The sequence below is a fragment of the Pangasianodon hypophthalmus genome, chromosome 14, assembly GCF_027358585.1.
Source record: "Pangasianodon hypophthalmus isolate fPanHyp1 chromosome 14, fPanHyp1.pri, whole genome shotgun sequence".
Classification (NCBI taxonomy): domain Eukaryota; kingdom Metazoa; phylum Chordata; class Actinopteri; order Siluriformes; family Pangasiidae; genus Pangasianodon; species Pangasianodon hypophthalmus.
The window spans coordinates 10327436-10345374 of NC_069723.1; the positions used below are offsets into that span (position 1 = coordinate 10327436).

A 17939-nucleotide genomic window follows, 5' to 3' on the forward strand; every position below is an offset into this window, starting at 1 on the left:
CTGGTATTTTACTTAAAAAAAAATCTTTCAAAAACCTCAGTTCTTCCTTCAAACAAATTGTCAGCCAGTCACCATATGGGTCTCGTACAGAGACAACAGATCTGAAACAATACCATTAAGGACACTCTAATTACATTATGCAACATTTGGCATTTCTGAAGCTTGCTGAAAATCCAGCTTCGTCTAATCAGCTTCCACAACACAGGCTGAACTGGTCAAACTGGTAGACAGGCTTCAGCATTCTCTTTATAGACTTTTACTCAACTGTAAATCTATTTTACTCAACTGTAAATCTATCCCACAACAGAAGGTACACCTGGTACTTTGAAAGTGGAATTTACACGTAAAGAGTGTTCAATGTAAAAAAAATTTTTTAAATAATAATACAGGCAGTCAGATCCCATTGTTTAGCACAGGAACTCGGGTCTGTGTTATCTCCATCCCAATTTCTCTCTATTGACGCATTGATAAAAAATAGCTTACACACACTCTCTTAGGTTTATCAACAGTGCTGTGGCGGGTCACTTATTTTCCAGGATGCCCTTATGTCCTTGCAGATTGGATGCTCTTATCACATCTGTTCACACTGTTGAGCTGTGTGAACTTTCCGAAGCTCACAGTTGTTTATATTTCAGAATTTATATTAGCACAGGATACATAAATCATGCAAAAATGTAAGTCCCAGATGAAGACATTTTCACAAAAACTTGCTAAATGACAAGGCAACATTTATTTATAACACAAAACAAAAACTTAATCATTTACATAACACACAGCAAATAAATATCACAAGAATATATTGCTTTTACTGTAAGTATTGTGCAACAAACTGTTAATGACATAAATGTTAGGTTAGTTAGACTAGATGAGTCAAAAAATCTTAAATGTAGTGAAACAATTAAACTTGATCAACAGGTAAAACAGTCAGAAACACTGCAAAGTGTTTGAAAAGCCAAAACAATAACATAACAGACAAATATTTTTCAGCCTTGGCTGTTGCTTGCAATTCCTGAATATCCTTCCTAAAACCCTTTTTAAAAATATTGAAATGTGATAAATTTGTGTTTGTATTTCCCAGAGGTAGTTTCCTGTCAAACCAAATGCAACAATTATATGTGAAGCCTATACCCTTTAAGTTAATGAAATATAAAACAAAACTGTGCAAATATGAAATAAAATATACACTCACTGGTCACTTTAATAGGAATACCTGTACATTCATGCAATTATCCTATCAGCTAATCATGTGGCAGTAGCACAGTGAATAAAATAATGCAGATACAAGTCAAAAGCTTCAGTAAATGTTCAATGGGGAAATTTGTGCTGCCAGTGATTTTGACCGTGCCATAGTTGTTGGTACCAGACAGGCCAGTTTGAGTATTTCAGAAACTCCTGATCTCCTTGGAGTTTCAAACACAACAGTCTTTGTTTTATACAAAATGGTGTAAAAACAAGGAACATCCAGTAAGTTGGAGTTCTGCGGATGGAGGTCAGAGGAAGCTGGCCAGACTGACTCGAGCTGACAAGATCACTATTGTGACTCAGATAACTCAATATGGTGACTCAAAAGAAAAGCATTTCAGAACACACAGAATTTCGATCCTTGAGGCAGATGGGCTACAACACCACATGGGGTTCCACTCAGGAATATGTTTTGTTTTGGTTTGTACCCAGCTTGTTCAAAGCACTCATCTGTTAGATTCAGATTTTGTCATAGTGTTATTGATTGAACACATAATTTGCAAAATTTTATGCAAAGTTTTGAGAAATTGTTCGGCTTTTTCTTCTTTATAGACCTCACACTCTGGGCAAGGATGCATCTTGTCCTGTCCAATCGAACACAGGAATCAAACACACAAGAACAAGTTTTATTGTAACAAAGTATTGGTATTGGGAATATAGCAACATCATGATTCTTACTGTTAAGTGAAAATACTATGTGTGTATATATATATATATATATATATATATATATATATATATATACACATATATATGTGTGTGTGTGTGTTTGTGTGTGTGTGTTTGTGTGTGTGTATACACACACCAATCAGCCATAACATTAAAAGCACTGACAGGTGAAGTGAATAACATTGATTCTCTCATTACAATGGCACTTGTCAAGGGGCGGGATATATTAGGCAGCAAGTGAACAGTCAGCTCTCGAAGTCCAAGTGTTAGAAGCAGGAAAAAAATGCCAAATTGTGTTGGCTAGACCACTGAGTCAGAGCATCTCCAAAACCGCAGGTCTTGTGGGGAGTTCCCAGTATGCAGTGTTTAGTACCTACCAAAAGAACTGGTGAACAGGCGACAGAGTCATGGCACCCAAGGCTCACTGATGCGCATGGGGAGAGAAGGCTAGCCCGTCTGTTCTGACCCCATAGAAGAGCTACTGTAGCACACACAGTGCATCGCAGCTTGCTGCGTATGGGGCTGTGTAGCCACAGACCGGTCGGAGTCCCCATGCTGACCGCTGTCCACTGCTGAAAGTGCCTATAAAGCATCAGAACTGGACCAGGGAGCAATGGAAGAAGGTGGCCTGGTCTGATTTTACATCATGTGGATGGCTGGGTGCATATGTGTCACTTACCTGGGGAAGAGATGGCACCAGGATGCACTATGGGAAGAAAGCTCTGGGATGCTCCGGGCAGTGTTCTGCTGGGAAACCTTGGGTCCTGCCATTCATGTGGATGTTACTTTGACAGGTAGCACCTACCTAAACATTGTTGCAGACCAGGTACACCCCTTCATGGCAACGGTATTCCCTAATGGAAGTGACGTCTTTCGGCAGGATAATGCGCCCTGCCACACTGTAAAAATTGTTCAGGAATGGTTTGAGAAACATGACAAAGAGTTCAAGGTGTTGACTTGGACTCCAAATTCCCCAGATCTCAATCCAATCGCGCATCTGTGGGATGTGCAAGTCAGATCCACAGAGGCCCCACCTCGCAACTTACAGGACTTAAAGAATCTGCTGCTAACGTCTTTGTGCCCCATACCACAGCACACCTTCAAAGGTCATGTGGAGTCCACGCCCGACGGGTCAGAACTGTTTTGGCGGCACAAGGAGGACCTACACAATATTAGGCAGGTCATTTTAATGTTATGGCTGTGTGTATATATATGTGTGTGTGTGTATATATATATATATATATATATATATATATATATATATATATATATATATATATATATATAGGCAAATGACCTATCAAATGATAACAAAACATTTTGATAACAAAACTAAAAAGATATTCTAAGAAAATATCTGTAATTGGTCAGTATACCAAGGCACAGCATTGCTTCTAATGTATTAGGATGCTGAAAATAGGAATGCCCCATAGTTATAAAATGAACCTTCAGGTGAGGAAAAAGTGTTCATCAGCTGGATAAAACAAATGTGAATGGTTAAGCACATAAGCACCATCACAAAACTCACTTAGTCTGGCAGCAAAAATATATGAAGACAATAAGCCAGACATATTCACAAAACATTCACTGTCAAAAGGTCAAAAGTCTGCCCTATGGCTTTCAGGTTTAATGTCTTATCTAATAAAAAGGAAATATTCAAGGAAATGCAATGTCAAAGTTGTGAAGATATGAAATTTTCTGGCTGGAGAATGAATAAATAAGGTCCTCTTTATAGACTCAACCATCAGTCTACATTTCTGACTTTGTTGTGAAAAACATTTCTGATTTATGGGAAAAAAGAGAAAATGAAATATCACACATTACTACACAATCATTATAATGATATTATTGTATAATAATATTCATTATATTCATTTCAGTGAATGTTGAAAATGAAAGTGGACCCCAAAGTATCAAACTCTGCAAATATATCTTCAAATGTTCTTCCACAACATACACCATTAAACCTTTGTCCTTTAAAAGTATGACCAAAAAGCAAATTCTTATCTGTTAGGAGGTATTTAACACAGAGACATCATACTCACACTAAGCTGTCGTGTGAGACTATCGAGCCTTCTGGGTAAAGGCGATGTTTGCTCAGTCTCTCGAACAAGAACAGTCATCTCCTTTTGAAAGCACTTCAGTGTGGATCTGGAACAGTTCTGCTGGAGTGAGAATACAACACCTTGAAGCCTCTATGGTAAACACAGGCAAAAACACCAGAATATTTTATAACTTTATGTGCTTAAAATTAATACATAAAGAAATAATACCATGTGTTGTAAACGTAGTGAATAAAAAAACTCATATTTTTCCCCAGAGAATATATTTAATTTACTATATGAAATATTCTTTGCTATTCTATTGCTTATATGCTTAGACATGCATTTGCAACATCCAACACACAAACACATCTGTAAGGGGGATCTGGTTTATGTGCTGTTGAAATTGTTCCCAGAATATTATAAACACGTGTGTTCTCAGAAATATTGACTTGTCAATTAGTGCAGTCTTGAAAATTTACCAGACTAATTATGCATATACCTGAGACACACTTCTGCTCACATTTATAATAAGTGTAATAATGAGCTACATAAATTAAAATGAAGAATATTATAGAAGAATATTATTATAATGCCTGCAAGAAACACATACCCCATAATTGCTTAGCGTTGGTGTGTATAGCTTGGAATCGTATAATTCCTGTTATGATAGAAGAATACATTGGTATCATTATAAAAAATAACTACATTATAGTTGTTATTACTGGACAATTTTTGGAATGAGGTTGTTAATGTAAGATAGAGAAATGAAGTATAGTCAAATTAGTAAAATAATGGTACAAATTCATCTTCAGCCTTTATCATCTATTATGATTTATGATCTATTAAATGATCTACTATCATTTTAAAAGCAATGTTAATGTGCTCAAAACATGGCTGACTTGGAGTGATACAAACTTATTTGTATGAATTTAAACTACTAAAATTGGTATGTTGCCACTTGAGTTCTTGCACACCACATTGGCAGACCATGATCTCACTTTGTGCACAGGGACATGCTGGAACACATTTGGGCTCAGACCCTAAGTTCCAGTAAAGGGGAATTCTTAATGTTACAGTATACAAAGACATTCTAGACAATTGTATGCTTCCAGTTTTGTGGCAACAGTTAGGGGAAGGCCCACATATGGCTGTGAGGGTCAGATATCCACATATTTGGCCTTACAGTATATCATGTCAATTCAGCAGATGTCTAACAGCAATAACGTGCCAGGACCTTAGCAAAACTACAAGCATGCAGTGCAGCTAACGTGGAACATCTACAATTCATGTAAGTTGATCTGTTTGTGAACAAACAATGATAAAATCTCCAATCTGGAAACCCAGGACAAAAAGACATCTAGGTTTTTTGGTTTCTTTTTATGGTTGATAGTCCTTCCATGCCTGCTACCCCACAGACCAGACCATAAACAGGTCACTGTGGCACAGCAGACCACAAACCTTGACAATATCAGTCTGGCTCTGAGAGCAACCCAAGCATACCACAGCATGTTCGCAAAGGCTCAGCCACATCTATTCACTGGTTGTATGCAGGCAAGTAGAAAGTTTTCCTCACTGATCGAGCTGGATATGGATATATGGATTTATTAGTGAATCGTTTGTACAAGTGTATACACAAGAAAATAAATATTCATGAAAATCCCATAAATTCGGGAAAACGTTCGTATCCTACTCTCTTGTCAACACCGGAAACGACGTCCAACTACATGACGTCCAGAACACAACACGGCCTACAAACATGGCTGTCACGGACTACAACACCCAACAACCACAGAGACTGTCATGTTCACGTTCACCGGCTTACTGATCACACAACTGAATCAATCACGCATTCACAACCACACTATATAAGGACTCTCACACCACCCATTCAGTGCAAAGTATACACTCTGTGTTTTGATACCAGTTGATGGCAAGCCTTTCTATTGTCATAGTCTATCTGGTTTTCTGATCCTGTTTTGATTTTCACATTTTTGCCTTTGCCTTGTCTAGTTCATGTTGTTTGTTCATCGCCTGACCACTGCCTCGTTTATGTCTCACGATTTAGTTCTATAGGTCATGAACTAAGAATAGCATAGAGAAAATTTTGGGAAAACCAGTCATTCTATTTTTTGGCATAATAATAATAAAAAATCTAAAAAATAATCTAAATAATAATCTAAAAAAATCTAAAGAAGACGCAAACCCATAAATTAAACCTAATCATTCAGTTACGAAGGGAATTGTTAGGGAGTTTTGTAGGTGTGACTACATGCAGATGTAATGTGTGAGAAATGGACACATACGCATGCAAGTATGAAGAAAATCAGCCTTTACGAAACTTTTTTAAATCCACTGGAAGATTAAAGGTTTTTTTTGGCTTATGCAAACATTTACACAAAAAATGATAGATGAAGCCAGTTGTGAAAAACAGTGAACATAAACAATGTTTGGCGCTTTTTGCTGGAAGTCTCTTTATTGATCTACTCTAAAAGTGCAGTTAGGAACACTGACTGCACACTGCGCACTGGGATCGGCTGACAGTTTCCAGCTGGGAGCACAGAAACTAATCAAAACTTCCTTAAAGTTGCAAAATATCTCCAAACTTCAGACAAGCCTGGTTTCGCTGTGTTATCTAGATTTGGTGCTAAGCGGTTTGTGCAACTTGATATTCAAACAAATGGAAAATATGGAAAATATGGTTTTGCTTAAGACAGTTTTTATTGAAATTCATTATTGCCAACGTGTTAGTATGCAGTGTCAGTGTTGGAAACTATAGTTAAAGCAAGTCAAGACGAATTAGCCGTTCCTCCCAAAAATATTGATGCTGAGGTATATTAAAAAAACCTAATAACCTATCTGCTCTTGCAGTTTCCAGTAAGGGCTCTCTTGGCCATGGAGATCTCCATCTACCTTCACCCAAGTTTACAGTTTGAATGGGTTAATTATATTAGCCAGAGTGTGTCATGAGTACCTTCTTGTGTATTGGCACATGAATACTGTGTGTGCACAAATAAATGCACTGTCATACCAGCCACTTTCTTTTTCTTGCCTTGTTCACATATCAGACCACATGTACACAATATGGAACTATCTGTATAACAGCTTGTGACAATAGTTGTACGGGCAAAGCTGGAGATAAACACCTACCGTACACATCTAGCCAACCAGTTGGCCTGTGCATATATGCCAGTAGTGTGATCAAGTGGAACTCCGAGCTCATGCAAACAGCTCAGAAATTTCCACACTCCCTGCCTTTTAACTGACTGGCAGGCTTGTGGCTAAGCATGCTAACATGGTTGGGTGGGTTTTCCTCACTAATTGTTCGCTACAGAGCTGTTATGTTAGTCAGATAGCTAACACAACAACACTGGGGAAAGGGTCAGTTTCTCTCTCATTCTCTCCACTCGGCTGGTATTTCCTTTGTGTTTTATGCAGTCATTTCCAGATCTCATTTCCACATTAAACAAGCCACATACAAAACTAGCAGTTGTGCAGATAGTAGAAGCCAAAGACAGGCGCCACCTCTGTGCTCGCTGCCGCGGCATTGACAAGTGTGCTCAGCTGGTGGATTTATACTCTGATTCACACTCAAATATGACAACAGCTAAAACACTTTGCTAGTAACTTGCTGTGATGCAGCAACACTACCTGCTGTACCACCATGCCGTCCAGTAATTTTTCTGATAACTTGAGCTCTGTGGGGCATGCTCTAGCTAATATTCTGGATCACAAGTACTTCAGACTGAGCCACATATTCATGCCTGTATCACACTGCTGGTAGCCTTGCCAGGCAAAACACTACATCCAGATGTCTGCCCAAGCCCTGACTGCAGAAACAATTCTAGACATTCTAGTGAAAACTTACGATATTGCCATTTGTGTGGCATATACTGGCACTATTTGAGTTCTAGCATTGGAGCAATCACTCCAGTCTGCAGCAGTTTTTTCCTCTGTGGGAGATCTAGGCCAGGAAATGAGGTGACTCTCCACAGTGCCAACTGTGGTTAGCGCAATCCATTCTGCAGGATGTGTGTAAATCAACCCTGTACTTGCCCTGAGGGTCACCTGAGCGCTCTGAATCTTGTTTATAACAAACCTCATCATATATATATATATATATATATATATATATATATATATATATATATATATATACAGTACTGTGCAAATGCAAAAGTCTTAGGCACATGCAAAGAAATGATGTAGAGCAAAGATGCCTTCAAAAATAATGAAAATAAATGCTTCTACATTAAAAAAATATAGAGCAGTAAACAGTAATAAATGAAACAAAGTCAATATTTGGTGTGACGACCCTTCACTTTTTTTAATAGTAGTCTACGGTACAATTAGTGCAGTTTTATAAGGAAATGAGCTGTAAGTTTTACTGAACAGTTCCTCTGGAAACTTTGACTGTCTCACTTGCTTCTTATTTTCGCAGAAAAACCCAGCAGCCTTCATTATGGGTTTTTTTTTGAAAAGTGGTCTCTTATGTAATATGCTGCTTTCTTTACTGAGATACAAACATTTTTCTGTAACTTTATTTAGTTTTAGTTTTCTGTAAATTTATTTTTGTGCTGTAAAACTAATGTTTGGAATTCTATAATGTTTTTGTACTGAATCAATCATGTAGAAGTCATAAAATAAAAATCTATAACATAAAATCTATAAGTTTGTACTAAAAAAAATAGGGTGCCTAAGACTTTTGCACAGTACTATGTGTGTGTATATATATATCTCCACCTGTTATCTGCCAGAAGATGCAGACTCTTAATGACTGAAACATGCAGAGTTTATATTTATTTCAATTTATAACTCTTCTTCAGAGGCTGCTGCAGACCCCTGCTTCTTTCACTCTGCGCTGCTGTAATATTTGCACGGACTATACTTTTATCACACTGTTAAATCTGAACTCCTAATTCTGATTGTATTAATCTATAGTCATTAATGTTACACATTTCATTTAATTACTACTGCTGCTACTGGATTCACTCCATTTATTGCAACATTTACACATACTCTTCTGCTAATCTTGCACTCACTGACTCTGTATTAATGTAGATTTCTTGCATTGTTGTCTTGTTTGTTGCCTTGTCCTTCCATTTATGTGTGGTACTGGCACTGTTCCCATGCAGACCCTATAGGAGAGAGTCGCCATGAATGCTTCTCTCAGTGACTGAGGAGCAGTGTGGTGAACCAAGAATGCAGGGGGCACATGGCACCCTGGTGTCATCAGGCTCTCAAGTTTTCTTACCGGTTCTGACACATCACCATGTGTTGGTCTGCTCAGACAATATCATAATAATTCAGATGACTCTCTGATCAGATCACTCCTCAGGAATAGTCAGATAGGCCGTGACAATAAAACTATGCTTAATTGGTATTAAGGGGCTCCATGTGTACCAAGAAAACATTCACCACACCATTACACCACCACCACCAGCCTGACCTATTGACATCAGACAGATTGTTCTTGTTCAAGCCATATTCTTACGCTACCATCTGTATATCGCAGCAGAAATCAAGACGCATCAGACCAGGCAAGTTTTTTTTTTTTTTCAATCTTCAACTGTCAAGTTTCCGTAAGCTCGTGCCCACTGTAGCCTCAGATTCCTCTTCTTGGTTGACTTGATGGAGAACCAAATGTAGTTGACTGCTCTTATAGCCCATGCACCTAAAGGTTTCATGTGTTGTGTGTTCTGAGATGTATTTCTGCTCACCATAGTTGAGTGGTTATTTGAGTTACCTAGCCTTCCTGTCAATTAAACAGTCTAAACAGTCTGGCAATTTGTGTCTAATCTTTCATCAACAAGGCGTTTCTACCCACTTCCACAGAACTTTTTTGCACCAATCTGTGTATACTCTACACAGTGTTGTGTGTGAAAATCCCAGGAGATCAGCAGTTTCTGAAACCACCCTGTCTAGCACCAACAACTACACCACAATCAAAGGCACATTTTTCCTCATTCGGATGTTTGATGTGATCATTATCTGAAACTCTTGACCAGTATCTGTATGAGCACATGCACTGCTCTGCTTCCACGAGATTGTCTGATTGGATCATTGCAAGAATATGCAGGTGTACGGGTATTACTCTAATAAAATAAGCCTAAATCTAACTTGAAATACTAATTCATTAAAACACACTTATTGGATACACTATCAATTTATAATAAATAAAACATATTATACATATTATATACAGTACTGTATATGAGCATTTAGATTTGTGCTTTCGTGTATGAAATCAGTAACGCGTTCATTTGAAATGCTCGAAGCCTGTGACTATGAGATTTGGTTTATGAGTTTACTTCGCAGCCCGCCAACGCATCAGCCAATTACCATCAATATTCATTCATAAATCATGCCGTCATCCTTAGGAACGCGGTCAGCCCCGCCCCTTACTCTTAGATTCTTTGTGAAGCGCGTGGGAGACAGGTGAAACATAGAGCGTGAGAGAGAGAGAGAGAGAGAGAGAGAGAGGTGAAGCATAGAGCGTGAGAGAATGAGAGAGAGAGAAAGAGAGAGAGGTGAAGCAGAGAGAGAGAGGGAGAGAGAGAGAAAGAGAGAGGGGTGAAGCAGAGAGAGAGAGAGAGAGAAAGGTGAAGCAGGGAGAGAGAGAGAGAAAGAGAGAGGGGTGAAGCAGAGAGAGAGAGAGAGAGAGAGAGAGAGAGGTGAAGCAGAGAGAGAGAAAGAGAGAGAGGGGTGAAGCAGAGAGAGAGAGAGAGAGAGAGAGAGAGAGAGAGAGAGAGGGGTGAAGCAGAGAGAGAGAGAGAGAGAGAGAGGTGAAGCAGAGAGAGAGAGGGAGAGAGAGAGAGAGAGAGAGAGGTGAAGCAGAGAGAGAGAGAAAGAGAGATTTCTAGCTTGCAATGCGCAAAACCTTTCAGGCTGCAAACACGTTGCGCAGATTAATTAATATCTTGATAACTAAATTTATCAACATTGAGATATAAATTTCGAAAAAAAAATCCTGATGCCATCATCAACCAGCTCAGGCGTGCTAAAAGTAAAAAAAAAAAAAAAATCACACACAAACACACATACACACACATACACACACGCACACACACAAATCATGCTCTATCTATAAAAAATATTGTCCAATTTGTTTACATTTTTTCTGACCTGTAAAATAATAATAATAATAATAATAATAATAATAATAATAATGTATCAGTGGACATTAAATTGCGCAATAAAAGCTTCAAACAGTCAGCTATGGGATTAGATAGCCTACTACAGGTTTGGTCTTATTTTACGCACAAGTTTAAGATTACAGTTTCTAGATCTATCCCGATATTTGAGTAATTGCTTGACCTTTCTTAGCTGATGAAAACTTTCAAACAGCAATAAAGTAGTTATTTCACGTGGTCATCCTTTCACTCGTCCGGTAAATGATTAAACAGATGTCAGATGTAGGCTACAAGTAAAGTAAATCAGCACGTTTGACTGTGGCTGCTACTGCCCAATGTATTCATTCATCCATTCATGCATGCCTGCATTCATTCATCTGCAGTAAGCGCTTTAGCCTGCTCAGGGTCTGCGCACTGGATCTGGAACCTGTCCCTGGATCACTGAGCGCAATGTGGCCAGTTACATTCTCCCCACATGGGACACCAGTCCATAGATCAATAAAAAATACAAATAAAAGCTGAAGGAAATGTCCAGAGAAGAAACAGCTTTAGATAAGCAGCTTCGTTATGTGGAAATGAGCGATGAGGACTTGGGTCACTGGTTATAGAGAGGTAGATTACAGAGACTATGTAAATAAAGTCATTAGGTAAGCGAGTTAGTTTCTCTTTCAGTTGAGTAGAAAGAGAGAAAAAAATGAGAGAAAAGAAACAACAGATTAGGAAGCTCTGGTAGGTGCATGCAGTTCAGTACCAGTTTGGAGATATTTTCCAGGAACATCTGGACCAAAGCTACAGTCTCCGAACTGCAAGCTGAGTTACACTTGGCTTGTCTCAAAACCATGGCGCCTAAATAAAAAAGCAATGGTGTTAACTCCATGTAAAACTGGTGCTGTTCTGCTCTTCTCAAACCCATGTTCCAGCTCTGGCTCGCCACGCGCACCACATGTCTCCACATTTCCACATCTTCTTCTCTTCCTAAACGTAAATTACGCACTCCCTTGGAAATCCGCAAGAGCCCTCGCAAGACCCAGACCAAAAAGGTAGCTGAGACAATGTGGAAAAGACGTTTTTGGAACCAGCTGCATGCAATTACTACAGGAGGATCGGGTTACTTTGCCGCCTGAGCGCTGGGTCCACTGTGCAGTCCCGACACTACCCAGTTCGTATCTGACAACTCTTAGATATGAGATCGGCAAAGCCCCGCCTTAATAAGGAAAAATCCCAGCATGCATGACAACAGCGCACAAAAACAGCACAAGTTAAACGACACTTACTGAGCCATATATAACGACAGACATTAACAAACTTGGGCAGAATAGGCAAACATTTACAAAGCATATACAAACTATTTGTGCTATTTGTGTTGGCGTTAAAACATTATATAAAGCCTATCCTCAGCATGAAGTATACATTAGGCAAAAACATTCTGTTTGCTTTCCCAGGACAGCAAAAAAAAAAAAAAAAAAAAAAAAAAAAAAAAGAAGCATCAGTTATTCAGCTTTCAGGAAATGTATTGACTCTCCAGACTTCTGGAGAAAACTTTGGAACTGTTACGTAAAGGAGAAACACCCTCCTGGGAGGAGCATACAACTTTATATAACAATTCACTCATAGGTCAGCAAATTAACAGCACATGGTGTTCTTCAAAAATAGGTTCTTTTTTGTGTTCTGCTTGTGCAGGAGTACAGTTTCTTACTCCATGGACCTTGTCTCTTCTGTATCGCAAACTTATACACTGCCTGGCCAAAAAAAAAGTCATTTAGCTTTGATTACGGCACGCATTCGTCCTGGCATTGTTTCAACAACCTTATGCGATTTCACAACATTTATTTCCATCCAGAGTTGCATTAATTTTTGGCTGAGATCTTGCATTGAGGACAGGAGAGTGTAACCACTCCGTAAAGTCTTCTCCAGCACATCCCAAAGACTTCCATTGGGGTTAAAGTCAGGCCTCTGTGGTGGCCAATTCATGTGTGAAAATGATTCCTCATGCTCCCTGAACGACTCTTTCACAAGTTAAGCCTGGTGAATCTTAGCATTTTCATCCTGGTATATATGCCTGTGCTGTCAGGGAAGAAAAAGTCCGTTGACGGGATAAACTGGTTATTCAGTACATTCAGGTGCTCAGCGGACTTCATTTTATTGCCACACAATGAGGCTGAACCTAGACCTGACCAGTTGATGCAACCCCAGATCATAACACTGCCTCCAGAGGCTTGCACAGTAGGCACTATGCAATGTCTAATTAAAATGGATGACAATTAAGAAAAAACATACACAGATTTTTATTTATAATGAGGGAACAAATTATTATTATAGGGTGTATTCAAATGGTTTGACAGCTGTCACACTGGAAATAACTATACATTATGAAATGCTGCAAATTCTGCAAACTCAGTCATACTTTTGATAACTATACATAGTTATCACAATACATAGTATAGTATAGAATTATACAATATATAGTTAAAACTATACATAGTTATAACTACACATCATTAAATGCTGCAAATTTATTTGCTTATTCCTATTGCAGGAAGGGCAGGCAGGATGGACTGTATTATGGTATACTTTTTTAAATAACATGTTTGTTCTGATTCTTACTAATATTTTTAATTTTTTTGTTTCTCATGTACAGAAGCAGACTGGCAACATTAAACTGATAATCTAGAAAACACGAGAAATTGTCCACTTTACCATTACCACAGATATTACTAAGGTGCTTTCAAAGGATCTGGTGGATTGGGGCTATAAATGGACTCACTATGAATTTGGAATGATGGAATCAATTTTTCAATTATAGCAGTGGCATGTTTGATTAACCTTATTGAAAAACAGCAACATTCTTCTACCTTCCCTTATTTGTACATACAAATTTCTTTTCTTACTACTCTATGAAAAACACAATCATTTAGATATGTCTGGACCACATAGGAAATTGTGCAAAATACAGAAAAGAGATAAGTGCCATAAAAACCCTACTTCATAAATAAAAAACTGCCTATTTCAGCAAAAGAAAAAAACTTTTTGTAACAGAGGCTTTGGTTAAGTTAAGTAGAAATTAGAATATTTTACAATTATATAAAAATAATAAAATAACACTGCTTAAAAAAACAAACCAGAATTTCTGGTTGGGCAGTAATCCAAACTTGAGTTGTATATGAAGCACCCTTTGCAACTAAAGAGTTAGCAACGAGCAATAAAAACAAATTTCCTGACACCCGTAATTTGTCATCTCAGTAAAATGGACATGAATCTCTATCTGCCTCCTTTTACACATGGTAGAGTGCCTGGTAAATGTTGTTAAAGCAGGAGACACTATAATATACCTCAGATGAGTTCCACTTAGAGCCTTTTGCAGTTCTGCAGTGAGAGTGTGCAGCCATTTATGCTGACCCTTCTCATGCCCTGGCTCTCTGTCACTGGTGCCAGAGTTTGAGTCAGACTAACCTGAGCATTACTAAAGGATGCAATTCTCCCACTCCCAGCAATCTGTAGGTTGACAGTTGTGGCATAACTGGTTTTTAATGGTGTCTTAGTCCCCTGTATTGGCACATTATCCACTTGTTTTCCATCATATGAGTGTTGAATATGAGTGTCAGGGGTGGCTTGAGCTACATAGGCACAGACAAGGCTACTCCGGCAAGTAGCCTTCCCCAGTTCTGAGTCCTCCTGTCCAGTTTCAGGACAAGACGATGAGGGTAAAAGGTTACACTGAGAACTGTCCTCTTTGTTATAGATGGATGGCAGTTCATGCACTTCTGGCCAGTTAAAGTTTGTTAGGTGCTTTCCAGCATCAGTGGTCTTCTCAGCAGCCCCCCTAATAGGAGACTTAGGTCCTGGACTAACACACATAGGGGAACCATTGCAGGAGCGCATTTGAGGACTAGTTGGGTGTGACTCTGCATCCACTGCCCATTGTCCATTCTCAGCAAAGGACCTATGCTCATTTCTGAACGGACTTGATCGGCTGTCTGTCAGGTTCTCAAATGGCAAGCTGCTTCCTCTTGGTCTTCTCTGGTTCTGAGAGAAGAATAGTGAACATGGAGATGATCCGGACACTGGTGAAGTGATTCTTGAGTCTCTTGAAATAGAACTTGCCTCTGCTCTTGTTGGGGAGGAAGGTGTCACTAGTGGATTCCTTGGCTGAGGGCTTACAATGCACCATATGTTTGTAGGAATACCAATAGGAGGTGGGGAGGTTACCCTGGGACTTGCACATGGAGACAAAAAGCAAGATGAAGTTGTCTGAGAAAGCTCTAAAGACAAAGGTGTGAAAGGACTGGCCCCACCCTGTCTGGGGGTCCGTGGATTAGGAGGCTTGGTTATTAATGGACCAGCACTACTCTGGACAAGTGGTGGGGAACAGATACGTGTGATCAGAGACGGCGAGTGAGAGGGAGACTGCACACGTGAGTTAGGCTCTGAGGACAGAAATGGTCGAGCAATTCTGTTGTGTGAGGTCCCTCGATTTGGATCATGAGAATGAGGAGCTCTGTACATTTGTGGTGTTGATGATGGCTTTTGATGATTAATTGTCCAGGCATTACTACAAAGACCATTATTGTTGTTGTTATTGCTATTCAGAGGAGTATGAGGAGACTGTTCAAGATGATCAGCCCTTGTATGAGTAACAGAGGGTAATGAGTAGAGATGTACAGGGGAAGCAGGAGAGACTAAATTTTGGCTGCAATAAGGAGGAGGAGATTGTACATTTGCTGGGCTAGATCGTAGGCTATTAGAGCAGGAAGAGGAAGGGGAATGTTTTTGGCTACCTGTCACCTTAGTGGGTAAACTGCTAGGATCCGACTGTACATATGAGTTCAGGATGACAGGTTTGGGGGAGGGAGACCTCAGTCTTAGAGTGGATGCATGCAGTGAACTGGAACTGACAGGGGGAGAGGCAGCCTGCATGCGAGCGTTCCTTCTGGCCATGCTTTGAGAAATTGTCTGACTAATACAAGAAGCAGCAAGTGATTTGGCAAGAGCAGAGGAATTTGTAGATGAGTTTGAATAACTTGTATTAGGGGAGGGTGAACGCATCCGAAGACTAAAGCTAAAGGCAGATGGTGGCTTTGAGTCAGGAAAACTTGAGGGAATGCTTGAAGAATTATCACATAATAATGGTTTACTGGATGAGACCACAGAAGTTGATGAAGTGTCTTGGTCTTGTTGCCTGGACCAGGGCTGTGGCTGTGATGGTCTAAAATCAAAACAGAAATAAGATCAAAATTAAATATCTGCAGCTGTTCAATATAAGCCAGCCAAAACTGAAAACAGATATTAAGCACTTGGTGGATATCTTAAATGAAATTTAGGCTGATATTCTACATATCTGTTCCGTTCTAACTTCTTTTATTTTTAGTGCCTGCATCTATGTCTTGCTCACCAGACACAACATGACAAATTGCTTAAGCATTTTTCTGACACATTCTCTGGTTTGTGGTTTACGGAACCTTTGGATGTTGGGTTTTGTAAAATTGGCCGTAATTATGTTCTAGGGCCCATACATCCGCCAGAAGGCCACCATTAATATTATTCAGATGCCTCTTTCAAAAGACATTATTGTTTCATGCTCATCACCTACATTGTCTCCAGTTTTGGCCTGTTCCCAAACTAGCACTAATCCAACTCAATATCATTTGACTATTGATTACACCATGTATAAGTATACATAGCAGGTTTCCTCTTCCTGACAGAGTCAAAATGTCAGCATCTCTAGGTAAGCCTTCAACTGTTACAGGGCTGATGTCTGCTAAGGTACTTTTTAATTTCAATAGACAGTACATCCCAGATTTGGCCAAACCTTTAACTGATGCCCTAAAAGGCAGCTAGCCAGGTAGCACTTGCATCACTTGGACCCCAGAAATGGATGAGTCATTTGCTTAAATTCACCCTGCTCTCCTCTCCACCTCTGAAACACCCAGACATGTCTAAACCTTTTCACACTGGATCACACACTGGCCTGCCCTTCAAGGCTGCCATGCTGTTTTATCCCAAATTCAAGGGGACAGTTTTCATGATATTATTGGAATATTTTTTAGCTCTCATACCTGCACCTATGAAGAGACAATAGCCAGCTTATTGGCTCTGGACTGTGCAGAATGGGCCCTCAAAGCTGGGGACCCTATTGTGGGCCCATGTATATCACGTATTTTTCCACACTCCTCACAGTTTTCTCTGCCTCCTCAATAACGTCACATGCATCTCTAAATAGAGTCATGCCAATTGGGACTTTGCTCTCATCTCTTCTTGTCAGTTGTTGCTGACAAGACCAAACATGCTATGCATCTCAACATTCAAGGGTCCATACATGACTCTGTAGACTGTAGATGTTTTCACAGATAAAGGAGGTTTTTTCAGGACTCTCCCTTCTCACATAGAGAGATCTTTTTTATTGATGGTAGGACTTTTTGCCAAACTGACAAACTTCTCCAACCATGTGTCAGTTCTCTGAGTGTCGCTAGTGCTTAAGTTGCTGAATTACACCCTTAAGAATGCCCATTCACGTGCCCTTGCTTTACTCTCGCTACTTTATGACAAAGACAGATTTTTGACCTCTTAGTGTTTCTCTAAAGCCCATAGAGCCATAATCTCCAAGACAGTTTCTCTTTGTGACCAATAACCTTTAATTATGTTGCCGTTTGTAAATTGATGGGCCACTTTACCCTTTCTGACACTCTTCTATAGAAAATGAAAACTTGCTGCTGAATTCCCTTCTCCCACCCCTTTAGCATTTGCTTTCCCTCCCTTGCCCTCCCCCAACTATCTCATCCTGACTGTACTGTTTCTGATAACCAGGTTCTTTAAAGCTCTCAAGGATTCACATTTTTCTGCATTTTTCTGAGCAATC

At 39.4% G+C, this 17939-nt stretch overlaps 2 protein-coding genes across 4 annotated transcripts in view; both read right to left on the reverse strand.

The window, feature by feature from the left end:
* il15l (interleukin 15, like) lies at positions 1-12449 on the reverse strand. Of its 3 annotated transcripts, none has more exons than XM_034310508.2 (4): positions 11838-12449; positions 4567-4614; positions 3957-4106; positions 1-1826 (listed from the first exon to the last, which is right to left on the reverse strand). In XM_034310508.2, exons 1-4 carry the CDS (start codon positions 12039-12041, stop codon positions 1689-1691), a joined length of 540 nt encoding a protein of 179 aa, XP_034166399.1. In that variant the 5' UTR covers positions 12042-12449; the 3' UTR covers positions 1-1688. The 3 variants fall into 3 exon arrangements, with proteins under 3 accessions (XP_034166399.1, XP_034166401.1, XP_034166400.1); XM_034310510.2 differs by having other exon boundaries at positions 2-1826; positions 3957-4073; positions 11838-12448; XM_034310509.2 differs by having other exon boundaries at positions 2-1826; positions 3957-4076; positions 11838-12448.
* Positions 12450-13352: 903 nt separating this feature from the next.
* The window catches only part of plekhg2 (pleckstrin homology domain containing, family G (with RhoGef domain) member 2), a 42788-nt gene continuing 38201 nt past the window's right edge, over positions 13353-17939 (reverse strand). The window contains exon 6 of the mRNA XM_053239872.1: positions 13353-16289. Coding sequence (XP_053095847.1) covers positions 14432-16289 — 1858 coding nt within the window. The 3' untranslated portion in view covers positions 13353-14431. The remainder of the gene's footprint in view (positions 16290-17939) is intronic.

Bases quoted from the DNA above. Each gene is read 5' to 3' on its own strand.
- il15l (XM_034310508.2), bottom strand. From the start codon at position 12,041: ATGTGGAGACATGTGGTGCGCGTGGCGAGCCAGAGCTGGAACATGGGT. The intron at 4,615-11,837 runs GTACTGAACTGC...CTATCATAACAG, and splicing joins TGGAAAATATCTCCAAACTG to GAATTATACGATTCCAAGCT. The intron at 1,827-3,956 runs GTGAGTATGATG...TCGATTGGACAG, and splicing joins GTCTCACACGACAGCTTAGT to GACAAGATGCATCCTTGCCC.